Raw genomic sequence first — 26,396 nt, forward strand, 5'->3', positions numbered from 1 at the left:
GCAAAATGATCATTACAGCAATTTCACACAAATAAGTATTTTCGGCAATAGTTTGATATGGTTAAATATCTTTATCCTGGAGAATTTCTCTCTGACTCTATCTACTGTTTGACTTGACTCCTTACCTGGAAGAATTTGATTTGCTTTGAAAGTATGTGGAATACTATTATTTTGTTGTGTTGTTGGTTTTTTTTCTTTAACTGCAGAAATTCAGAAAGGAGATAATAAGGTTGCTTGGCCATTATATCAGCTGTTTTCTGTGGAATAGACACAAAATATTACAGTTCAGCACAAAAAGTCAAGTAATGGACATCAGTTTACTTTTCAGTCAGATTGGAGCTTGCCAACACTAATAGTACAAAGATAAAAAAGCTAATGGGAGTTCTCCCTAAAACTATTATATGAAATTATTCAAAATTATAAATTATGACTTTTGCAGAGTGGTGATTGGAAAGTATTTCAGATGAAAATCAGTCAGGGATATTCCTGATGTTTCCTGAGCTTACAGTACTTCTCCAAAAGAAAGAGATTCTTAATGCTCCCTGGATTCCTGTCAGGCATTTCAAGTGGTTTGCTGAAGACCAACAACTTTGTTGTCTGAGGGTGTTAAACACCTTCCCTGGAACCCAGTGGAGGAGAGTGACCACAGGGCTACAGAAGGGAGGAGGGAAAAGAATGACCCCAGTGTCCTTCCTGCCCCATCGTGTGTTTGTTCCCTACAGCACCGAGGGAACAACTCCAGTTCATAATGATTAGGTCTAACTGTCTAACTTCTCAAAAAAGACAAATTGAACTGCTACTGCTGAGGAAGGCTTTGTGACTCTGGGGAAATAGGAATGGCAGCATGAGTTCCTGATGGGAGCTCTTATCCTGGATGGATAATCTGTGTAATTGCTGCCTTTTGCTTTGTCATGCCTGCATCCTGCCTGCTACGTGTGCTGGATTTGCCCCTGTGCTGTTGTGCAGCCTTTCCTCTGGATTCTCTGCCTTGTCTGCACCAGGGATTCTTCTCCTCTGCCCTCGCATATTGGGGATTTTCACCTTTCAGATTTACTGGCATAACCCTATGCCTGAACTGACCAAAGGAGCCAACAGAAGCACTTGCCAAAAGGCAGTTTTGCTCTTCCCTGGCTGCCTCAGCCTGTTTTCCTCTCCAGAAACAATCAGGGGCATGTGATCTTGATTCAGAGAAGGATTTGTTCCATCTCACTTCTGTGATTCAGGCATTTGAGAGGAAAGGGAAAGACAGAATATGATCCTTGAGGAAGATATCCCCATGGACGTGTCAGACTCGAGTTTGGCTAGTAAGGAATTAGCCTTGCCAGGCTGAGAAAAACATCATCCATCATCTCAAATCACAGGCCTTTCTTAGTCAGAAGGGATGGAGCCATGGTTCTGTGGGACCCTGAACCAAGAGCCCTCTTCTAGAAAAGGATGTGACAAAGTAAGAGCACCTTCTGCTTCAGAAAACCCCTTCACACGGTGCCATCCTGGGCTGCTTAGTAACAGGTGGCCCTGTTCAAGACAAAATTCAACCTCTTGGCTCTAGTTTTGTTATTCAAGCTCAAGCTAAGACTCTCTGGGTTTAAAACCAAAGTTTCATTTCTGAATTTTAAGGTGTAGCACTTTGATTCAATTTGCTAAAGCCCTTTCAAAAATCTGGGTTGTTTTACCCGCTTTGGAGGTCTTTGAAAACAGCGGGGAGCAAATACTCTGCGTGACCAGAAGTGTTTGCTAGTTCTCACTATCCATACCTGATATGGGAAATCAAATATCATGTTCCATTCTGCCTGTGTGACTAGAATGCTGTTAGTGAGCATTGGGGTTTTTTTGGGGGGGGAAGAATGGTGGCTTGCACTTCACAAAAACATCGACTAATCTAGACTACAGAACCAGCCAAAACCACAAATTCTGATTTAGACCTACTTGGCTGCTCTGAATCATCACGAGCTCTGGGCACTGAGTCAGGCAAGAGCTGGTTTTCTCTTCAGTATTGTGTAAACACAAGATGTTTCCCTGGACTAAATATTATTAAGTTAAAAAGTCATGTTTATTTGATCATATTTTTTAAAAAATGTCATGTATTGTATAAAAAAAAGATTAATACATGGAGTTACCATCTGGGGAGATCTGGAAATCCTTTTCTTTTACACTTTCTTCATCAGATCAGTTTTGAACACCGATCAGTTTTAGATTAACCTGATTTTTTTATTTGGTTCTATAAGTGATAATTATTTGAATCAAACTACTGACAAAACTTCCTGTATCAGCTTTGGAAATTGCAATTTCATTTAAGGTAATTAAGAAAAACTGCAGGACTTAATTCACAGTTGCACCACGATGTGATGTGAATTCTTAAAATTCAGAAATGAAGCCTGCAGCTGACTAGGCCATTTTCAGGAAAAACTTTAGATCTGGGCACACAGATGTATGTAAACATGACATGGGGCTGTAGCAGAATTATAATCCTCTTTTTTCTCCCAAAATCAACAACAGGCATCAAAGACATTAAAAAGGTGACTGGTGTTTATCTTTTCTCCCCTCCTTTTCCACAGTGCGGCTCCATGACAGCATATCAGAAGAAGGATTCCATTACCTAGTCTTTGACTTGTAAGTATGTGTTTTGCCTATTTTTAGCAAGTTTGGGGATGTGGTATTTAAACTTTTGAGATGCAAATACAAGTTTTGCATCTCAAGTGCATGGTCCTGGTGCAGTGAGTTGGACAAATAGCTAAACAGCTAAAAAGACAGTAACATTTGGTTATTTGCATGTGCAAGAACTCATTTGTATGTCCCTGTAAGGATTCTGTATTAAAAACTATTAAAAAATCTACCCTTGAAGTGGATTTTAATGTAAAATGTAGGTATGTAAGTAAAAGTTGCATGATACCTACCAGAGCTAAGCACACTACCACTCAGAAAATAGAATTTGCTGCAAGCCAGTTGTCTGTAAAGGAAACATTAATAAAACCCAGAGCAATATGTGCTTTAACAGATAAAACACCCACCTGTCTTAGGTGGCTCTCTTAGGCCTGCCATGGTTTTGCTGGTTAGAATGAGAATACATTATTACCTCAGAAATGTGAAACAGCTCATTTCTAAGCAAACAAACAGAATTATTTGCATTCCGCATGGCTGAGTGAGAACCTGGATCTTCCACAAGCAATTGTGTGCTTTCATGTTCAGGTTACATTCTGGTTTATTTCCTCACTTAATTGTTTTAGGAGAAATCTGTAAAGGCTTCTTTGAGACTAGATTTCACACTAGAAACACACAATATTACAATACAAAATTTAAAATAGTCTGTCTGCAGTGAATGCATTCAGGATTCAAATCCTAACAGGAGTTTTTATCTGACTTATGTGTATCCCAGGTAAGTGCTGTGACTGTTGCCTTGGAAATGGCTCCAGGGCACAACACACACACTCCTTCTCTGACACCAACTGGGGTTTGTTGTGCCTTTTTTTTTTTTCCTTAAGGGCTACAAAGGAAATCTTTCTACGTGGAATTGGAAAAATCTCCTTAGTCCCGAACATTTCTAAGAAGTCCATGCAGAATTCGTAGTTCTAGGGACAATATCCCTTTGATAAACTGGTGGCTTTTTAATTTTCTTGTTGTACTGCTGTACTGCTCCAAACTGTGGCCCACTGCAATTGCAGTTAGTCCACGTCTGCCTTAACTTAGTGTGTAGTGCCAGACTTATCTCAGGGGATTGTGATTGCCATGTGAACTAGAACATTTGAACAACTTCAGAGTTGTAGATACCAGTATCTATATCTTGATAGTAACAGAACAAATAGGAGCCTGTATTCTGCAATAAAAAATTAATACCTAACCCAAAGATACTGTCTTGGCAGAAAACTAGATCCTGCAGGAAGCATTCTGGAGCTGACTGGAACTTCCTCTGTTTCCCTGTCAGGACAAACATAAGAACAGACTCAAACATGAATATAAAACCTTTATGTTTTGTTCGTGGGTTTATGGGCAAAATTATTTCTTTTACAACAAAGAAAACATCTAAATGGTAAAGGCAGTAACTTTGCAGACTGATTGTTGTCTTTGGAGAAGCAACAGGTTGCATTCCTGAAGAACTTTTACCAAATGACAAGGAATGCCCGTTCACAGTTAATTTTTCACATTCAGACTAAGAAATCAGTGCTTTAATGCTCACTAATACTGTTTATTAGTGAGACTCGATCTTTTAGTGCAATTACAAATGTGTGGGTTGGTGCCTTGTTGAAGTGTACATAAAAGAGCTGCCACAATAAAAAGGTACCCTTTGCACTTCTTGAACGTGAAGGCCCAGTACCTGCTTTTCTTTCTTTAATTTTTATTCAACGGGAGCCTGGCTGTGGAGTAACACTGTCACTCCACCCACACGTACCATCATGGCATTTTCTTAATGATTTCTTTCAGACTGTGTGGGATTCAGTGCCACTGTTTCTTTAGAAATTTCTCTTAGACTGCATCCCACGTAAGAAAGTAGAGAAGAAGACTGCCTTTTCTGTGGAGAGAAAAAATCCAGTTATTGTCACCTTCTGTTTTGAATTTCTAATAATCTCTTTGATATAAGTGCCACAGAGATGTTTGCACTCTGAAGGAAAAGCCTGTTGCTTCACTTATGTACCTCAGGGATTGCTGTACTTTTATCTGGAGAAAAAACAGTGTTTAAGGTGTTCTGTTCCAGGCCTGCATTTGTGTGACCAGTTGTAGCATCAAGTGGGAAGGTAGAAGTCTCTTAAAATCCATGTGGGAAATGGACATTGAACAACGAACTTCATGGATTTCATGATGGACTTCATGAAGTTTTTGCTCCTCTTCCCTCACTGGTCAAGGCACCTGCAGTCAGGATTTACGTCTGTCAGCCCATTTCGGTTGCTAAGCACGAGTGAGACTGTCTTCAGCCTTAATGATGTTAGATGAATTCAAATCCAATCAATTCTGTCAGTATTAATTGCTGGATCTGAATGGAAACAGCTGTAGCACTTGAAGACTCTCTTGTGCAAGTCAATGAGATCCTCTGTGTTCAGTGTCTCACATTTTAATGCACTTGATGAGATGCAACAATTGGTACATTAAGAATCCTGGCGTTGCTTTTGGGTTCCAAATGGAGGGCCTGGACTGTGTAGAATAAACAAAAAATGCCAAAAAAAATAGCCTCATTGCAAAACAGTGTTTGCCTTGGGTAAGTGCCTGAACATCTCTTTTTCAGAAGTAGAAAGGCCACAGGTAAATGTAAAAATTCTGTGGCCACCGTAGTTTTGTAAGTTTGCTTCCTTGCACCTTAAAGCAATTCAAGAAATCAGAAATGTAAACTAGGAGGAAACCGTGCCACTGTGGTCATCAGCAGAGCCTGTTTTAGCTGTCTTTGCTAATTTGTGTGTTCCTTTTAATCATTCTCTTATATCTCTTATAAAACTCTGCAGTTTTCCCCAAAGACATGCCTGGTGCAGAGGGCCTCGGTGTTCCTGCAGGTTGCTTGTACCTCTTCTGTTTAAACAGACCCACGTGGTTTAGATGTTGCCACTTCAGTCTGCTCTTCAGAAAAATCACAAAAGAGCCATTGGAATTTGTGAGAACCAGGGGCTTTTAGTTTGTACCCTGAAAGTTCCTAGAGCTCATATCAGGAATGTCCTGTCATGAAATACAACCTCACTGGAGGCAATAGGATAGATATGGAAATTCCACAACCTCTTGGAGCAACAAGTGCTTAGTAATAAATAATTATAGTAACAACCAAGGAGGAAAAGTCCTTGTATCTGTTTGGTGTGCTCTGGCTCTAACCATCTTGGTGGCCCTGCGTTAGTGCCAGTCCATTATTCCTTCCCTCCTTCTGGCCATTTAGCTCTTCTGAGAGTTATTCCTAAAGTATCCTTTGGATACAGAGCACGAGAATTGTTGACTGCTTGTTTGATTGTCACAGTGCAATTCAACTGCTCTGTTCTTGCTTTTATCTTTTCCTCGTTTAACAATGGTTCTGAATACCAAGCAAATGTTTAATGTCAGCAAGTGGGATTTCATATCCCTTTCTTTCCTCCGTGCTACAGAAAAACAAGCGTCAATTTGAGATTCTCTCCCACTGAAAGGCACTTTGATGACTAAAGCTTTTTGTTTTCTCTTTTGCCTTGGATCGAAAATAAGTGTTTTAGGAAAGAGTAAGATCAAAGGATGCTTTGTTTTTTTCATTCATTGAGAATTGAGAATTATTCCTCTTTACCAGAACTGTGGCAGACAAATATATATGCAAAAAGGAGATATGAGAGACTGTCAAAATATGCATCAATCAAACATTTTGTATTACAGCAACCAAAGCCAGTTTCTGGAAGGTAGAAGACAAAAAGAAAGAGAATACAAATTAGGCAATAAGGTATTTTACCTCCTCCAGATTTTACTGCAGGCTTTTGTACTAAATAGTGTTCTGGTACCTGAAAGTCTCTACCTTCAGAGTCAGTAGGGTGCAAAGTCAGAAAAAGGATGGTATAACCCGCATGTAACTGAAAACGTGGAAATAAAGTTTTTGAACTGGCCTTCTCAAAGAAAGGAGCGATGCTGCTGGTTGAGCAGGTCCTTTCTGTCATCATCTAACATGACTGAAAGCTGGGATCCTCCACAAAGTGTTTAGTACAGCAGTTTGCAAATGAATGTTACAGTTGTGAAGGTTCCAAGTATGCTCACTTTTAACTTTTTAATACTATTAAATTTAATTGTGTTCAGTAGTAATTGTGTTCATCGTAGCATAGATTTTTAAACATCTCAAAGTATCTTGTAGCCCACTCAAGCTTTTACTTTTGGGAATGTATTGAGAATATAATGTGCTAATATCTACATTCCTAACCAGTAATGAAATACTAACATAGATCTCTCACCTAGGAATTATTTTGGTTCAGCAGATGAAGGTTTTGGAAAGCAGGAATTGCACTAGTTTGTGCACCCAGTGTGGTGAGGCTGTGTTCAAGTGCTCTGGTTACCCTGGGCATGTGGGTACTCCAGGCTGTGGGAATTGTCAAGGTTTACATCTATTTTCAACTGTTCATTACAGCACTGATATATATGAAGAATTGCATTTAGCTGTGAAAGTATGCCAGCATATTCCACAGAAGAGAAATGTCACAGGAGGGGTCTTGCTGTTCCATGAGTCCACTCTTGTTCACACAGGCAGACAAGTTTTATGATTTTATTTAAAAGCTCATTGATCTTCATCTTAAAAATAGAGCACTAAAACCTGTTTATTTACACCAGCTTTATGACTGATAGAAAACTTCTCCTGATTTTAACCTTATTTTTACTCATAGATGTTACATGTTTATGTATTGTACCAGAATTGTCCCTTACAACTCTCCTTTATGATGAGCCTGGTTTATGCTCGTCTTCAGTATTTATTTTCTATAACAACACAGTTTTATTTCCTTTTAACCACTTCCTACCATGAAAGCACTGGTTGTACAGTGAAATCCTGAGTATGCAACGATGCACAGTTGATTCTGTTAGTGATCCTTGGATCATACAGCTCTTCTCTCATACTATTAATGCCTCTTAAGTTATTTTAAGTGACACTTTGACTAAACTATTTCTACTTTCTGGACAAAGATAACTGAATATTTTCTAGGGAAAAAAATCTGCCATTAAATTGATAAGGGAACTCTGCTTCTACTGATACTTTCCCTCCAACTCAGCAATCCTCTTTCTAGTCAAAGCACAAAAAGGTGGCCAGTCTGGCACCTGAGTACACCTCTGTTGAGTTTTGACCTACACTGAGTTCCTGCAGCTCTTGCATTTCTGTGCAAATATTTTGGTTATTCCTCTCTGACTTCTCCCTGTCAAGATAATTTTCACTCGTGAAATCTCCTTTTTCCCATCTTGCTTTTTGTAACAGAGTCACTGGAGGTGAATTGTTCGAAGATATAGTTGCAAGAGAATATTATAGTGAAGCAGATGCCAGGTAAGTCATTTGTTTTTCTTATGTTGCCTTTGATAGTTCTAGGATAGTTCCTTAAATATCTCCTGGTGTTTGGCATCAGTTTCCCTAGCACAGTCTGTGAGACTCTAGGATTTCCCCTGGAGTTCTCCTAGACTTGGAAGGGCACAGTTTGGCATTTTGAGCTCACAACTGCGGGATGGAGAACTCACGTGAAGTCTTGATGTCTGCTGATCTGAAAAAGCCAGAATTGCACCTCAGTTTGTTAAAATCTTTGCAAATTGGTGAAGTTGTTAAAACATTGCCCTCTTTTCTCCTCTGCAAACTGGACATACCGGTTCAGTTATCTCACCCATGGATTCTTACTTTTGCTGATCCGAGTTAGAAATACAAGAATTTTACATTAAATATCAATTTTTTTGTTCCCAGTCCAGAAGCACTGATTTCCTTTTCCTACTTAAACATTTTTGTTGTGTTTCATCAATAAGCAATTATGCTGTGCATCTCATAGTCTGAGCTCAAATATGAAATCTCTAGCAATTTTCTGCAAGTGCTTGTTGGAAAACTTGAAGAATAAGTTGACAATTATCCTAATTTCCATGCTAACATAAAGTATCAGGGCCACTTTTCCATCTCAGAATCTGTTTGCCCTCATATAAGAATAAATCTTAAATATTCCCATGTAATTATGAATCCTCCACGTTGTGGTCAATTACTTCAATACAGATTCTACCACTACACTCTTCACAGAAACTAATCTCAAAGTAAATTTAAACAATCCTCACGTTTTGATGTGGTTTTAGTCACGCACCGCCACTGGTACATATTTAGCTCACATAATTTTAAATGATGCCTTTACATTTGGAATTATTCAGCAGATGACAGGAAAGGATTAAGTGTTCCTAACAACAGTGGCAGGATAATGGTGAGCAGACAAGAAGTTATTCTGAACATTAGGAAGCTTTCCCTGGTTTTGCCCTTGCTACATCTGTAAGAATGGTAGAAACATCATTGCTTTAAGCATTTAAATGTAGAACAACACATAGCTGTAGAACAGAAGACAAAATGAGTGGTTTAGGTGGGGTCAAAGGAGAGGAGCTATGTTAAAAAAAATTTCAAATTATTTTTTCCTACCATGATTCAAGCAAAAATTCTAATATTGATGCCAAAGGCCAGTCTGTGGTGTCCTTGTGTGATTTTAAGGTACTTGGGATTTCAAAGGAAAAATTGCAATGATGATTTTTTCTGTTGTAGAATTATGACATATTGGAAGGGGCTCTGCATATATATATATATATATATGATATATGATATATATATGCATTTTATATATGCAGTTTAAACTTGACCAAATAAATGAAATATCTAGTTATGATGCATCTCTGTATTTTATATATTTATATATATATATGTTTGTATGTATATATATATATATATATATATCTGTAGTGTGTATGTATGTGTGTAACCCTATAGAAGTAGTGAATGTCCTATCCTAGGATGTAACACTGGTCTGCTCCTGCAAGCCCTTCCTCACACCAGTAGTCAGTACTCACACAAACAGCCCAGGTCAGTGAGTTGGGAACTACTTGCCTAAGGAAGGGTTTTCAGGCTTGGGCTCCAGTTACTGATTTATGACCATTCCTTCTGAATTCCATGGTCAAAACGTTTTGGATGAGCAGTATCAACTCCTCGGCTCTTGACTGTTATGGATTACTTATCATCACTCACTTGTGCCACAAGGGTATCTTAAAAAAAAACAACTATAAGCTCTTGTGGTGCCAAAAAAAAAACATCTGCAAAAGTTCTAGTGCTCGCAGAGGTGAATGTTTTAGTTGTGCTTTTTGGCACCGTAGGCTGGCCAAAACTTGCAAACCTGGGCATGGAAAAATAGGTGCTAGTTAAATTATTGAAAGCACCAAATGCAAACATTTGTCTAAATTCTTAATGTGGATTTTCATTTCACAAGTGACTCCTAACTGAACTAAAGCTTGACACTATTTTAAATGAAAATGCATGCCACCTTTTTGAATGACTTGGCTTTATTCTACTAATAGTTATAAAGAAACCATTCTATTCAAAACAGAAAATGTTTTGCTTTTCCTTAGCTTTTGACTTTTTTTGTTTCATTTGTTTTCTGTATATCATCTCATTTCTGAGCATTTTCTTGTTTCAGCACTTGTTGTAATATTAACTTCACCACAAAAAAAATTAAGAAAACCAAAACATACCACTAATTGTTTTATTGCCTCCACTTTATTTTGCCTGTAGCAGTTTTTGGAAACTGGAAAAAGCTTCCATACTGCTGAATGAAAATACAGTCTAATGATTCTGTCTCGTAGGTGTCATATGTTCCATGTTAAATGTCTCTTTTGGTTTGGTTTTGGTTTTTTGTTTGGCTTTGTTTTTTGGATGTGTTGGAGCTGGAAATATCCAGTTCAAAGTGCAATCAAGACTTGTCAAGAGGTGTAAAATTGTTTTTGTTCTTTACCTTTTTTTATTTTTTTTTATTTTAGTTTGTATTTAATGTGATTATGTGCCTTTAAAATGTTCTCCCTTCCATTCTGCCCTTGTATCTTTGCAGTCATTGTATACAGCAGATTCTAGAAAGTGTTAATCATTGTCATCTAAATGGCATAGTTCACAGAGACCTGAAGGTCAGTATCTGGTGCCCATCAATTGGATATAAGAATTTTGGGGTTTTCTTTCCGCTGGGCAGGGGCAGAGGGTGGGTTGTCTGTGATGTTCCCTTGCCTACCCTTCTCACTCTCCGAACAACCGGTCCAACAAATACTGCATGACGCCTCTCTCCAGTTTGCAAGTCTACAGGCCTAATATACATCATGGCAAAAGGGGGAATGGTTGCCCAAAAAAAAAACCCGTGTCGTTCCAAGGCGCTGGATTTCCCCCGTGCTGTCCGCCGTGTCCGGTGCTGTGTTGGGGCTGTCCATGTGTGGCTGTGTGGGCACACGGAGGTGAACCTTGGCTGTGATGTATGTCAGCTTGCAGATGTAAACGCCACCGCTGTGCTGAGGCCCTGGGGTGCAGTAGCAGAACAACAGGGCATGACGAGCCCTCAGGCGAGTGACGCTAATTGCCGCCTAAATTGGACGGCGACAAGTTAATCATTGACCTCAAACACCTGCCTTGAAGGGGGGAGTTTGGGTTTACCTCAACGCCCGCTGCAGTTTCTAACCCTTCCTACAATTTTTTAACGCCTCTGCCAAGGCTCTCATTATGAGTCAGGAAGGAGGAAAACGCACGACCTTGTCAATGAATTAGTGGCAAAATTTTTGCCCTCTAAAAAATTGTCGTTAAACTACAAATCGGTAGTAAATTAAAAATCTGTATCGAATTAAAACCAGACCCAAGGCCGGTGTCTCCAAGGCCGGTGTCTCTCGCTGCCGCACCCCCCCCACGTGGAGCCTGAGGCCGTCGTGCTCTGGGCGGGGCCGGGCGGGGCCGGGCGGTGTGGGGCAGGGAGCACGGCCACGCCCGGCCCCGCCCAGCCTCACCCTGGCACCGCCGCCCTCGTGTCCGTGCGGGCGGCGGGCGCGCGCTGGGAACTAACGGGCGCCCCTGGCGTTTGCATGCAGTCATTGCATTCAGCAGATCCTGGAGGCCGTGCTGCACTGCCATCAGCTGGGCGTGGTCCATCGCGACCTCAAGGTGAGTGCTGCTGCCCCGCCGCCCGCCCCGGAGCAGCGTCCCTTCCCGACAGGGCCTCCAGCAGCCGGAGCGCAGACACTTCCCTCTTCTTCCTTTTGCCCTTTGGTTGGTTTTGTTTCTAACTCGGCTGGAAGTGTGACTGTACAGCACCTCTTGGCAGCACCAGGGAGAACGGGAGGTGCTGGGCAAGCGTTGGGTGTGTTCGGTCAACACACGGTCTTCCTGTGTGCCATCCAGAGCTTTTGGGGCAGGGCATGGCGGGAGTTCTCCATCTCTCATCAGCGTAACTCGGAGTGCTTCTGGGAAGCACAGTAGCCTTTGCGTGTCACGCGTCTTAGTGACGGAAGGCCAGCTGCTCTGGGACTGCTGGCACAAGGACCTCTCTCTCCTCCAGATGGTGGCTGGGCTACAGAACGTCTTTAGAGTGCGAGAGTTTCTGCAATGTTCTCACCACAGTCACCCGAGGAGTCCAGCTCCTTCCAGACAAACTTTAGCGTTGGGATAGAAACTTCAGAAAGGGAACTCTTGTGTTGAGAAGAGCATTCCCTCTTTTTTATTTGTGTAATTGCCCAGATGGCTGGGGACATCTGCTGCAGGAATGCTCTCTGCATTTAAACCATGCTGGCATGGAAAAAAGCGAGTTGATATTTTCTTTTACTATGAGACTCAGAGAGACAAGGCTGTCCCAGAGCTGGTAGTAAGCTCTCCTTGTGGATAAGGGAAAGGGCTTAAGTTGGGTACTTGGGCTTCACAATCCTCAAGGGAAAGAAGATTGTTTATTTTGGAATCGAACAGAAGTGCACTGTCTGAACTATCAGAAGGCAGAGAAAATGTGGCGTGTGGGCTAAGGCAGCAGAACACACTAATCCCTTCTGGCACAGCTTCTTGGGCTCTTGTTTTCCTTTCTTGAATGAGTTATAGGGAGCAGGGATTTCCTCCTAGGAGAGGAGTTTTCTAGTGGTTATCATTAGTAATAATGTTGGAATCAGAAAGCCGTCGTCTTCCTTGCCATTCCTTACTCCCAAATAAACAACCCTTATTGCCTGAATGTATAAAGTCTCTGCTGTTGTCCTACGGGAACATAAAGGGTTATGCTCCCTTTAAATGAAAGGATTTCAAATTTGTCCAGCTGCTCCAGTGATTCCTGTCCTCTCCATACAGCATCAGAAGGAATTTAAAAAGCAGGATTGTAGCCATGCAAGCTACAGAATAAGGAACGTTTTCTAGTACTTTTCATACATTCACACAAAACAACTTTTTCTTTGGAAATGCATGAAATCCAGCTGTTCCCTGCTCCAGACCATGTGTGGATTTTTTATTCTGTCAAATCCACGATGAACTGAAAAAAACAGTGAGAAAAAGTGTTTCTGCCAAGCTGTGGTGCCCGGTTTCATTTCTGAAAGTGAAAACTTGAGGAAGAAGAAAACCATCCTTCTTCAGTTACTACTTTGTGGCAAAAGCCAAAAAACCCAAAATCTGAAATGACAGACTGTGGTGAAATCCCAGCAGAACTCCGTGTGCCGAAGAGAAGATGCCAAGGCCCAAGACCAGAACTGCAAGACATGTAGAAGGTGGTTGAGGGCTGGCATGGATCCTCAAACCGCAAAATTTGATGGATTTTTTTTCCAATAACTCGGTCCACAATTTGATGGCATATTTGGGGGTGTGGAGGGCAACGAGATGAGATTTTGGATTATCTCCTTTTATTTAATTTTCCTTCTGTTGTAATTTAGTAGCAAGTGGAGAGGAGCTTTTGCAGCCCCTTATGAGCTGCAGAAATGCTCATTGCTGCTCTGTTTGTGATCAGTGGTGTGAGTCAGAATGGTGGTGGAGCCTAGATCCAGAAAAAAAACAACCTGTCTTTAACAGCCAGTAAAAAGTTTGCTTCCAGGTAGGAGTTCCAGTTCTTGTCAGCTTTGCTGCTTTCCTGAGACTCTGTGATTACAGCCCTCTTGCCCTCCCCCAAAAAGCAGCTGCTCTGGTTACATTCAAGGACAAACACACAGAGCCATAAGTACTTGATGTCTTAAGGATTAAAGACCTTTGGAAAAACACAGCATAAATCAGGTTAATTTATTTGTAAGTAATTTTAGCAGTTAACACTGCCATTCTGCATGCTTGGCTGCAGCCCATTCCCTGGGAGCACGAGGTGACACCACTGAATCCAGAGTGCGAGTCCTGCGTGGCCCACGCTGGGCTGTTAATGTTTTCCAAGTAATTGCAGCCATTCCAAGTTAATGCATGATAATTAGGCAGCGTGCCTCTCGTCAGCCTCAAATGACAGCTGCATGTTGGTTAAGTGCACGGTCCCACTCGGCGTTGTCCAAAGGGCTCGTGTCTTTGGCATGGGAGTAAATCAGGAATCCTGGTGGAACATACATCTGACAGTGGTGTTTCTGCGGAGCACTGCGATTGGCAAAGCAAAGACACAGAAGGGAATTAAAAAAAAACATCCCAAGGGGAAATAGAAACCACCACCAGCAGCAGAAAGCACAAAACTCCTGTTTTGAAGGAAATCCCTTTTTGGGAAGCGTTATGTGCTCGGTAGGGTAGTGCTTGTGTGCCATCCAAGAGGGTGAGGCTTTTCACTGCTGCTGGCTTGCCTGAAGGTCACAGCCAAATAGGATCATCCATTGCTTTAAGAGGTTTATATAAGAACAGAGTTCCAGGAATTAATTGCTGTGAACTTCTCTCACTCTGAGAGGAATCTTTCCAGATCTCTGTGACCGTACATTGAAATCAGTGTTGTTAAATGGCAAGGAGAGTGACATTGCTTAAATCAGTGTTGATGAACCTAGAGAAGAGTCCTCAGCAATGCACTCAGTGTGCCATATAATGTAGGTGAGGTGATTATTGATAATGTAAGTGGATATAAAGATTGTATTACCTTAATCTCTCAGTTTTTTAAAAATATGGCAATAGAAGATCATCACGTAACTAGTGATGAAAGGTTTTTGACGTTATCTGTTCTATGACAGAGTAACAAAGGAATAAGTGAGGGAATGGTGTTTGTAAATTGCTGAAAAAATGTGCCTTTACAATTTGATGAGAGGGTAAGAAACACCTTTTAGACTAAAGAGTTTGTCAGGGCCAGTTGTGTTGTTGATTAATACAAGTAGCACAGTGGTTGAGGTCTTAATTAGGCTCAAGTATATATTGCTGGATACCTGACATGTATTAAAGATAGCCTTTGCTGAAAGAAGCTTATGATCTTAATTGTTTCCAAACTCAGTACCTGCATGGGATTAACTGTAATCACATAAATAGTCCCTTGGAAACGATATGATTGCTGCTGGATTTACCATGGAATACATATTTAAGAGTTTGCAGGATTAGGTCCCCAGTGCCAGACTGGATATAGTGAAGTCCCTTGTCATAGACCACTTCAAAAATTGCTTCTGAAGAGTCACAGCCATAGCCTTGAAAGTGAGGTTTTGTTGTTCTGTAAATGTAGAACAAAACCTTTTTTAAAAAATCACGGAGCTACGAAAGAAAGAAATGGCAAGAAAATACTGTACTAAAGGTCACAGTTCTCTGAAATAATCTGTGGAATTCTACAGTGAGTTATTTGGTTTTTTAAAAGTAAACATTCATACAATGAAGTTGTGTTTGGACAATTTGCATTTGATGTATTTGCTAACTGAGGATTAAAGGATACATTATGAACAGTGTTAAGAACACCATTGTCGTGTTCATGTTTTTTATGTTTCCTTTAACTGTGCGAGTCTACTGGTGCACTTGAGTTCAGATGTGACCAACGCACCCTAAAAAAAAAAGCCAAGTGGGGACTTTCACTGACTTCCACTGTTATTTCTAAAGGTTCTCTGCAGGCACAAATGTGGGTGTGCTGGTTTTGCTGAAGGATTTGTGATGTCAATGCATAGGTTAGGCTGATCATCGAAGAATCCATGTCTTTGGGGGAAGTTCTGCCACATTCTTCTGGTAGGGAATCTCTGGATTGTCCTGTCACAGTTCCATACTCCCACCGTGGCTGACTCCTCTCCACACTGTCCTTAGGCTTGCTGTCATGGGCTCATGAAGGCTCTTTACAGGCCTGCTGGCTCTTTCCAAGTAGGACAGGGAAGTGCAATTTTTGCAATTTCATGGAGAAAACTCAGGGGGTTTTTTCCTCTTTTTCATTTTTCTAAGTATTTGATCTTTTCCAGACTACCATAACTCAAAAAAAAAAAAAAAAAAAAGAAAACCTGTCTAAAATGTACTTACTTATCTTCTCATCTCGATTTTTTTCTCTCTCTGAATAAAGCCTGAGAACTTACTTCTAGCTAGCAAATCAAAGGGAGCAGCAGTAAAACTGGCAGACTTTGGATTGGCTATAGAAGTCCAGGGAGAGCAGCAAGCTTGGTTTGGTAAGTAGATATTATTTTTTTTCTCACCATTTGTTCAGTGTAGCCATTAAACCTCCCAGCTCTCACCGTGGGTGTAGAGGCTGGGAGGGAGATGGGTGGCTTCCCAGCAGGTGCTCAAATGAATAAGACAGTAGGTTAATACTGCTGAGTGTACCTGTCATCAAAACATTCTCTGTCAGCTGGAGACACCCGAAAATTTCATTCTGAAGCACTTTGAAATGTGACTTGAAGGGAAAAAATAAGGGGGTTGAGTACCTGAGGCCGTAGACAGATACTAATTACAGAGTGCTTGTTACAGTTAACAGCTGCCCAAAGGAAAATATTGGAAAATACTGAGTGCTGGTCATTTTAAAGAACAGGACACATACAAACACGATGCACGTGTCTCACATGCCACCTTCCAAACAGGTGTCAAGCACAGGATAAAATCTATTGTAAATCCCAGGTGGGGAAAAAATGCAGAATAAAATATTTATAGCAGCTAGAAAGTGCAGTTTGAAATGGAACCAGGTGCTTGTGAGCTTGCTGTGAAAGGTTGGAATGGAAGCACAAAGGTTTTTGTGCAGGCAGGGAGTTGGGATGTTGAGTGTTTGCAGGCAAGGCTGTAACTCCATGTAGATGGCCAGGCAGCACCGCTGGACATATGTTGGCAGCTTTATAAGCCAGCCTGTTGTTTTAAATCCCAGCCTTTATATAAATGGATTTCGGTAATCCTCAAAAGACAGAGGAGATTGCTCTTGCACATCAACAAATAGACCAGTACAAAAGGAGGAGAATGGAGACAAGACAAAACACAAGTGGTTTGTTATAATGACAGACACAGCAGGTAAACAGAAAGCACCTCAAGACAAAATCAACAGATTGGACTTGAGTTCAGGGACATTTTCTGTGGTTGCAGATGATGCAAAGGAGGTTGCAATTCCCTGGAAAACCCTGCACTTTACTTTTTGGTCATTTGGTTCTTGTGAATTGCTTGGTTTAGACTTGTGCCATCATGAGAACTTGATAGAAAGAAACAGAACGTCTTCAAAATATATATGTAAGGAAGAGTCAGCAAGCTAATAAGAAGAAAGTAGTCTAACATGGCTCTGGGTTTTTTTTAAAAAAAAAAAGTGGTAGTTGTTCTGTACCTTTTTTGGAACTTCCTCTGCAAAATCTTTCCATGGTGGTCGCAGTGCCTTCCTTCAGCTCTAGGACTGCATTACCAGGGCAGAACATGAACTCCAGTGTACTTGATATTTTGAACTTTTTCTGGCTTTCAGAAGATTTTCCTGCTTTCCCCTGGATTCTGCAGCACTTAGTGACTCACGGCATGCTCTGAGTCTAACTACAGCTCTGCATCAGTGTGTTTTTCTTTGTTTTTCCTTTTATTTTTCCTTTTCTCTTTTTGTGGGTGTAGTCCCCTGATGTGATGGTCCCTTTTCTGCTTGGGCCGTGGCTGTGCCTCAGCAGGAAACCCGCTCGAGCTCTCTGTGTTTGGATACAACAGGATTCTTTCCTGGTTTGCATGTTTGCAGAACAAACCTGTTCTTTGCCTATTTGTAGAAAGTGTTACAGGGTTTGGTGAAACCTCCCACCCTCTTAGGAGGTGTTTGATGTACTGGGAAGGTGTGAGGCAGATGAACTCACCAAAGCAAGGACTTTGTCCTGTGCCTCTGGACACTTATTTAAATCAAAAAATGATAGGAGTCTTCAAGGTCCATTCCAACCCAAACCATTCTATGATTTAATGTAGTAAAACCACACCAGTTATTTCTGTTTAGATCCATTCTGTATCTTCATCAAGAGATAAGTTTAGCTAAGTCCTGTATTTATTTCTGCTTTAAAGTTTATTTTCAAGTGATTTTATTTTTAGTAGTGTTCAGTGAGCTGTGGTAAGTTTTAAAGTCAAGGCAACATTATTTCCCCTTTAAAATGAGCAAAAATATTAATATAGAGCACTACACCCAAAAGGGATATGAAACAGCACTCTATTTAAAGCTACTTAGAACATCTATATTTCAGCTTCTCCAAGGAGCTTAGGATGTGTTTCCTGTGTGATAGTGCTCCTGAACAATTCATAGCTCTCATATCAGGAGACTGCAAACAACAAGCTGATTTTTCATGACCATATTTTAGCTCTTTTCTCAGTAGAATATACAGAATGTGTTCCTTCATTTCCTCCTCCCACTCCAAAATAATTGTCAACTGCAGGGCAAAGGCTTCTTTTTTCTGTAGCTGTGCACTCTGCGTGTTATCACTGTCTCTCATGAGTTTTGTGGAATCCAGTGTGGTCCTTCATGAAAGCCACCAAATTCTCACCTTTCAAGTTATTCCCAAGTATTTATTTTAGGCAAAGATGCTGGAAAGAGCAGACATCCTCACTGAAGTGGTGCAGACTGTTAATGGTCATTAAGTTTTTATCCTTTGCAGTGTCCTAAGAAAAGTAACATTTCTCCCTCTGTTTTGCATTGCTGCCAGGAGAAAGCAGCACTGCCTCTCATGAATAAAGGATGAGGGATGTATAAATTTTAAAGACTAGATTGCTTCAGAGATGCTTTCTGTAAACTTTTGGACGGAGCTTTCCAGAAGTGGAACAATTTCACAGAAATGGGTTTTGCAGTGGGAAGATTGTGTAAAGGGACAGCAAAGGCTGGGAGAAGGCTGAGCCCGAATCAGTGGACTTCATCCTAAGTAACACCCTTCAGAAAGCTCAGCCTGAACATCTCTGAACATTTATTTTGCCACCATCTGGCTTTGGCTGAATTGGGTTTTCACTTCTGTGTGAGGAATTTCAAACACTGCTGTTAATCTCTTTTTTTTTTTTTTTCCCTCCTAAATGATTTCTTTGCTTTCCTTAAATCTAACCCTACATGTTGTTTACTCACAAACCTGCCCTCCCACACCACTGAGCTGAACTCTCTCAATGTTTCTTATGTTTACAAACATCCCTTGATTTTTGCAGAGCACGTTCAGCTTCTGACAATAGTTGCCTTGCCTTTTGACAGGCTTTGCTGGTACCCCGGGATACCTTTCTCCAGAAGTGTTACGAAAAGATCCTTATGGAAAACCTGTGGATATGTGGGCATGTGGTAAGAAATTGCTCTGAAAGACGTGTTCAATCCACTGTGGGGTGTTTTAAGGGTGAGAAATGACGTCCAGAATATGCTATATTCTGCATCAGGAAATCAATATTTAATACAATTCAGTATTCATTGGATTTTTTTGTTATTCTCCCAGCTTCTTTTTTAAAAAAAAAATATTTATGAAGGTGTGTTATCATGGTATAATACACTTCCACAAAGTATTACAAAAATAGTTGCAGATGTAAGGCATCTAACTAGTTAGGAAACATAACAGCTCATACTGTGAGCTGGGCCTTCGTTTTGGTTCACAAGCAGCCTAAGATTTGATCTGACCAATATACCACAAGTGTAGGTATAAAGGGCAAAATTAAATGTTCTGCAAAGTAGAGTGCAGAGCTATTGGTGTATCATGCAGCTCTTGAAACAGTGTAGTGTGAGATAACTGCTACCAGTGGCAGCTCCCCAGCTGAGAACAGTGGCTGGCTTCCTTATTTTACTTCTACCCACACTTTTTATTTGGTTGCATTTATGAAAACACTTTTCTTTAGCCTCAGTGAATCATCTCTGTAAGACTAGCAGGTGGTCTTTTTAATTTTCTTTTGACTTATATACAGATAAATTGCATTGCCCAAATTTTCTTTGCATGAGATTAGTTAGAACACGATCTTGCACACACCGGTAGAAGCCATGATAAAACCAGAAGTAAAAAAGGCATTTTCCAGCGACATCCAGAATCATGGAATGTTATTTCTCCATCAGTTCAGTTTTTCAGTGTTCCTGATCTGATGTTGTGTCAGGTGCTCATTATTGCCCCTGCTTTCCATCAGAGCTTATCTTGTGAACCCCACTTTTCTGTTTTCCCCAGTATGAACAGGGACAGTATTTTCCAGTGGCTGGGATGGCACTCTTGAAGCTTTTGTTTTTCATAATTTTTAGGTGCAAAATTTCTGGAGTTTGTCTCTTGAAATCCCTTAATCCTGGTCTGATTTTTCTGCAGGAGTCATTCTGTATATCCTCCTGGTGGGATACCCTCCGTTCTGGGATGAAGACCAGCACAGGCTTTACCAGCAGATCAAGGCTGGTGCTTATGATGTATGTACCATGCTCTGCCTGTTCAGTTATTTATAATTCAGTTATTTATATAAAAATAGGAGCTTTATAGAGTGAAAGGTGAAATCAGAATATTTTTCCTAATGTTTGCGTATCTTTGAGTCACACCAAATAGTAAATATCATTTTATTAACGTGAACCTTATTGGAATATGCTAATTTAAGTCTTATTTCTGCTGTTGTGTTATCTTATGCTGTTGTATTGCCCACCTCTGGAAATACAAGCTGCTCTAGAGCTTTGCAAAAGGAATAGTTTCATTAAAGACAGGTACTCTGACAAAAAACATTACAGCTGTTGTTAAGTAAGAACCTTTGATTTGGTGGCGTATGAATTTTACACCATCATCTATTCATATTACATTAAACAGACAGAGTGCTGTTTGTCCCCAGATTTAAGCAATTTGTGAGTGATGAAGAGAAAAGGGCAGAGCCTTATAATTTTTAAGCCCTTATTCCAATCCAGTAGTGGATCCTCAGGTGAAGTTATGTAAAGATTGTACAAGATAATGTGCTCTTGCTCTTTTTTTTTTCCTGAAGTTCCCCTCACCAGAATGGGACACAGTGACTCCTGAAGCAAAAGACCTTATCAACAAAATGCTCACCATCAACCCAGCGAAACGTATCACAGCATCAGAAGCACTAAAGCATCCCTGGATCTGTGTAAGTAATTCCCCCAGATTTCCCAGGATCATTGGGCAGACAAAGCTGTGAAAGTGTGCAGAGGATTACTCCTGTCCTTACTCATGCAGCTCTGTAACTAGAAATTGTAAAATTGTAGTTACACAGATACAGTCAGTAGTGGTGTACATTGAGATCTCAGCCTGGGATAAGACTTTTGCAGAAATGAACTCCTTTGCCTTGACTTTGTGGTGCAGGAGTTCACTGCCAAAATTAGAGTGCCATTTTAAAGTCTCAGTGGGAAAAAAAAAATACAAGCAAGTGGCTTTGAGTTAGGTAATGCTTTGCATCTTCTTTTCCCTGTAGTCATTCTGATAAGCATGAAATGTAAAGGCAGGAAATTAAGAGACTTCTAAAAGTCAATTTGCAGGTAGCAGAGGCTACCTGGTTGTCCCTGGATCCAGGACTGCTTTCCAGTTCTCAGTATATTCCACACTGTGACTTTTTAAGAGGACTTTACACGTAGAAAAGGCTCATAAAATGAGCACGGTTGCATAGTCAGACAAGGTGGACATTCAAGGCCCAAGTTTTGGACCATGTGGGTTGGGATATGTGAGTTGTAGAGTAACTAAACTGCTGAACAGCTGGCTGGGTGCCTTTAAATAATTCTTTTCTTCTCCTCTCAGCAACGTTCTACTGTTGCCTCTATGATGCACAGACAAGAGACTGTAGATTGCTTGAAGAAATTCAATGCCAGAAGAAAACTAAAGGTAAGAATGAAAACTTGTGCTTGTGTTCCATGTGTAAAACCAATGGTCTCTAAGTACATTTTTTCTTGAATATTCTGCTTAAATGAACTATTGATAGGTGGTCAGCTTTTGACATGAGAATCTTAAAAGCTTGTTCTTTTGGATTATCCTTTGTTTTCTACTGGCCAGGCAGGATAGCTTTGTAGATGTGAACTTCTCTAACGTGCAATTTACAAATAAACTGCTATTCCTCCCCAAAAAAAGGAACCTAAAGGTTGCTAGTAAAGTCTGTTCCATATTCAGATGTGTATTTTGCTGATAATTGCTGTGCCTGTGAGTACTCACGGCTTGTGCTTTACTCACTCAGAAATGGTAAATATTTGAGATTATCAAGTGGCTGATAGGTGTGTAATTAAGATTAAATGACAGTTTATGCTCTCATGACATGGCATGTGAGAGGCAATGCCCAGGCAATCCATTCTTTCAGGGTTAATTCAGTAATTGCTGTAATTGACACCTGTTTTCCTTTTTGTTGTGTTGTATCACATTCAGACCTTTACACAAGTGTGATGCTAATTTGAGAAAATGTGTGTGTACACAGGGGGCCATTTTGACAACAATGCTGGCTACCAGAAATTTCTCAGGTATGTTCATTGAACTCCAGATCAATGCAGTCTTTATGTTTTGATGTCTGTAAAGACCCAAATCTGGTTAGGACTCATTAGTACAGAAAGATCTCTGTTATTCAGGAGCATCTAAATATGATATATCTAAAGTTGCTTCCTTGGCAGAAGTAATCAAAATTTAAACTATTTGGGCCAAAGAGATTCTCCTGTAGGTTACAGTCTGATTTTTCTGTAGAAGCTGAGCTCCTTCCTGGCTTTCTGATGGTTACCTGTCAAAAGACAGTGTTTTCATGTCTGTTTTGGTGGAGGAACATTGAAAGTTCTGCATAAAGCTCCACATGCATAAGTCTCACAAAACAACATCTAAAAACTTCTTTTTATTATGTGACATGTCATTCCATGATTCTGTTGCAGCCTGTATTAAAAAATAGAATAAATACACATTCATTTCTTTATTGCTTTGCTAAGGAGTAAGAAACATTGTAACAAGAGTTTTCCTATTCCTTCTCTTGTAGTGCCCAGCCGTGCTTAGCTGGATATAAAAAGAGTTGTTTCCTCTTTATGAAATCATTTTGTAGTGATGTCCTGGAGATTTAAGTCTTTGTGCTAAACAAATTTTAGTAACAAAAGCTGAAACACATTTGCTGTTAGTGGAGTTAGAATTGTCCTCAATAGTAGTATTGCCAAAATCTTGATGCTGTGTTGAATTTTTCATTTTGCCATTTGAGATTTCGAGTGAGTAGTGAAAAAGAACACCAGATTTAAACATCAGTAATTCTACTTATCCTCCTACTCTGTGATGTAACTGTTGGAGTGTAACATAAATTACTGTACAGACAAAAACATGGCAGTGCTTTGGGCATGTTTTGAATAATAATAAGCACTGACTCATCCAAAAAAAATTACATAATCATGAATGCAAGAGCAACTTGTTCAATTTGCATAGTATTTGAAATACAATTTCTTTCTTAGTCAGTTCCTTTATTTAATACACACCTAAGCACAGAAGATTACATTTATTTAAATTACCTTGAGTTAGTGCTTAATGAGTCGCCAGTGTCTGCCAATTCACTTTAAAGGTGGGAAGGCTGTAGGCTGCACATCTTGTAAGAATGAATTACTGTTAAATATCAAACAAATAAATCATTCCTCATCCCTTTTCATAACTGTCACTGTCTGTATGTGTGAGGGTCAAATTCAACTTCCACCAACCAAAAAAGCTGAAGTAGTTTTAAAACAGTACTTCAGCATGAAAAGCAAGCAGGGTTTTTGGAACTTTCTTTCATTTTATTTTTTTCACTTATCATCCCATGTTTTACACCATAACGATCCACGTTTTTTCTTGATGACACTTTATTTTTTCAATTTATTTATTCACTGTATTTCATTGCAAAGCATGCTTTTGAAGGTCATTTGTCCATAACGATGTGGTTATAAAAGTGTTTTATTTTCCTTTTTTTTTTTCTTCTTTTTATGTGGAATGTATATTTCTTGTGAGGTAAGACCCTCAGCACGTGAAAGGAACATCTTTTCTCTCTTCTAAATCCGAGCTGCTGTTTGTCCTCAATCACTTTAATTTCTCCATGTTGTCACAACACCACTCCCTTTCAGTCTGCTTTCTGGCCTATTAGTGCTGCCTTAGGTTTTATTTATAGCTCTTGCTTGTAGTTGCAAGAAATCTTTCATTGTGAGCTTAATTTAGAATCTGCTGATTGCTTTGCTCCTGCAAATTCTTTAAATATTTGATTTGTATGCAGTATCTGTGATTAAAGAATGATGAGTCAAAATACTATTAAAAATACATTCCAAGCCAGAAGCACCAGAGGCAGCTGAGCACAGAATATGTCCTGTAACATGGAATACTGCATAATAATCCACCCTGGGCACACTTGGAAGGACATGCTGGCAGTGCCATACACGCAATACTTGTTGTTATTGCTTTTGGTGCCCTGGCTTTCATTCACTTCTTTACATAGAACATGTAATGTTTGTTAAGCATTAATAAAGAACTCACGAGTGTCATGCACAAATTTAGCAAAAGGACCTACAGCAGCCTGTAAGAATTAATTTATGTTTTCCCTTAGTTTTATCAGGGCTAAGGGTATAAAAGAGGCTTTGAAAGCAGTTAACTTCTGGCTTTTTTGGCCTTAGGTTTCAGAAATAGCTCCTCCCTTTTGCTTTCCCTAAATGAATTCCTGAAGTTAATGGAGTGCCCACAGTATTTTTGGGAATGTAAAAACTAAAGCCGTGTTGCATCAGGTTCTGTAAGCACGCATTGCAACAGGGAGTGTCCTACCTCAAAAATATATGGAAAACAATTTGTTTTCAATATTTACTCACGTGTTTCTGTAAATAAAAATATTCAGTGGTCCAGGCAAATTTATTTTTGTTCATTTTAGTGGTAAGTCATGGCCTTGTGGGAGTTTTAATGGTGGTATTGGCTGACGTCCATAATTATTACACTGGAGGGCTGATATATTAATGAAATTATAGAACATTAACCTGGCTTCACTTTCCAGGTTTTTTCATGTAAGCAACACAATAATGGAGATGAGTCATTTATGGATGGTTGCTGAGGTGATCCTACATTTTCTGTGCTCTAAAATGAGCACTTTATGCAGATGTAGCTGGAAAATAAGCCACAATTACAAGAATTAACTTCCAGTGTAAACTGAATACTCAGTATTGCAAGCCTTAGGCTTGCAAGGTCCCATTGGTTTGGGGGTTTTTTTTAAAGATAAGGATGGCAGGAGTGATGAGATCTCCATGTCAGGACTGTCTCCCTTACATACAGAACAGGAATTTCTTACAACCTAAGCTGTGGGACACTTTCTGATGGGAAGGTTGGGTCATAAACAACAATAAAACCCAAATCACGGCGGGCTCGTTGTGTAATTTATTATTCTCCATGTCTTTGGCAGTGAGTCATGAAGCATTCACGCTTTAGTGAGTAGTTTATTTGGATGTGGTAGGTCAGCCAGTGTGGATTTCTGCTGGAAACGTTTTCAGGTTCAGAGCCGCGCTGTGCGTGTTCGCACGTTAGCCCTCCAAATTTAGGAATTCACAAGGATCTGGTGCCAGTTTCAAGTGGGGGAATTTAGAGCCTGACACGTTAATAACGTTAAGGCAAATGAAATGTTGCCCATCAGACTCCACTGCTTTGAAGAGATTTGATCAACATAGAACACAACTGAGAAAATAGCAGGTTTTCTTCATTAGAAGCTGAGGGAAAGCCTAGGATTTGTTATTACTGACTGCTGGGAATCAACCCTCCAAAACAAATTGTCCCTCCTTTCCTATTTGTCCTGACCTTTCACACAGGGAGACTGATGCTGTCCTGGTGGGAAATCCCCAAAGGTGGAACAGAGAGCATTGCACCTCCCCGTGCTCTCTGGGTACCTTACTGATCTCCTACTGATCTCTTTTTTGTCACTGTCATATTAATAACACCATTAAGATACTCTGCAAACCCCTGGTCCAAGTCCCTGCCATCAGGACAATATTTTTTCATAGTTGTATCAAACTATCCCATCAGCAAATATAAATATATTGCAGTTGAAAAAATGAAAATATCCAAAGCTGCTGCTTTTACACTCACCTTGCTTCCATTTCCTCTCTGCCACCCGAGGAGCTCTCTCCTTGGATAAGTGCAGTTAACCCACAGCTTTAATCGGTGGAAAAAGAGATGTGTGGGGATCTGAATGACTGGTAGTTTCTTAAAGGCTTCATTTCTCAGAGCAACAAAAGGAGGAAATAAAAGCTGAGCACCTGTCTGGAGCTGGGAGGCAGTGGGGGTTTGCTGGGTGAGCTCAGGGGGACCCACCTGACACTGAACTTATTTGTCTCATTTTACAGCAGCCAAGAGTTTACTGAAAAAGCCGGACGGAGTTAAGGTAGGTTTAAAATATACTGTAGTAGTCACCACCTACCTGTAACTTCTGCCAGGTTTTAGAATTGATTATTGTTTCTTTCCTCCATAGAATTTGTTAATAAGTGCTTCTCACTCTCTGTATGAAGTGGTTAAAGTTAGTAGGTGAAGCTTAAGTAAAAGGAATACTTGCAAATCAAGCATTAAATAAGTGGAAGATAGAAAACTACTGGAGAAAATGCTTTTCTTGCTATTTTAATGAAGGATGTTTGTGTAATTAATGACTCAAAGTTATTAATTAGCTTATAATAAGGGTTTGGTGGTGGGCACATTAGCTTTGTAGGCATCAGTGTTTATCTGCAGCTCTATTGCCTCTGTGTTTCCCCTTGACTTTTCATTTAGATTTCATG

The 26,396-nt window shown here is 40.1% G+C and overlaps 1 protein-coding gene across 31 annotated transcripts in view; it reads left to right on the plus strand.

Annotated features, from left to right (window-relative positions):
* The window catches only part of CAMK2D (calcium/calmodulin dependent protein kinase II delta), a 120,463-nt gene that overhangs the window by 61,188 nt on the left and 32,879 nt on the right, over nucleotides 1-26,396 (plus strand). For 13 of the 31 annotated variants that reach the window (XM_032684775.1, XM_032684759.1, XM_032684762.1 and 10 more), the window contains 10 exons: nucleotides 2,556-2,610; nucleotides 7,874-7,939; nucleotides 10,500-10,572; nucleotides 15,849-15,951; nucleotides 18,939-19,022; nucleotides 20,014-20,108; nucleotides 20,663-20,785; nucleotides 21,430-21,513; nucleotides 22,094-22,136; nucleotides 25,974-26,011. In XM_032684775.1, coding sequence (XP_032540666.1) covers nucleotides 2,556-2,610; nucleotides 7,874-7,939; nucleotides 10,500-10,572; nucleotides 15,849-15,951; nucleotides 18,939-19,022; nucleotides 20,014-20,108; nucleotides 20,663-20,785; nucleotides 21,430-21,513; nucleotides 22,094-22,136; nucleotides 25,974-26,011 — 764 coding nt within the window. Of the gene's footprint in view, nucleotides 1-2,555; nucleotides 2,611-7,873; nucleotides 7,940-10,499; nucleotides 10,573-11,511; nucleotides 11,585-15,848; nucleotides 15,952-18,938; nucleotides 19,023-20,013; nucleotides 20,109-20,662; nucleotides 20,786-21,429; nucleotides 21,514-22,093; nucleotides 22,137-25,973; nucleotides 26,012-26,396 lie in introns of all 31 variants that reach the window. The other 18 variants (XM_032684774.1, XM_032684760.1, XM_032684772.1 and 15 more) reach the window with 3 other exon arrangements.

The sequence above is a fragment of the Chiroxiphia lanceolata genome, chromosome 4 (assembly GCF_009829145.1).
Source record: "Chiroxiphia lanceolata isolate bChiLan1 chromosome 4, bChiLan1.pri, whole genome shotgun sequence".
In the NCBI taxonomy this organism is placed as follows: Eukaryota; Metazoa; Chordata; class Aves; order Passeriformes; family Pipridae; genus Chiroxiphia; species Chiroxiphia lanceolata.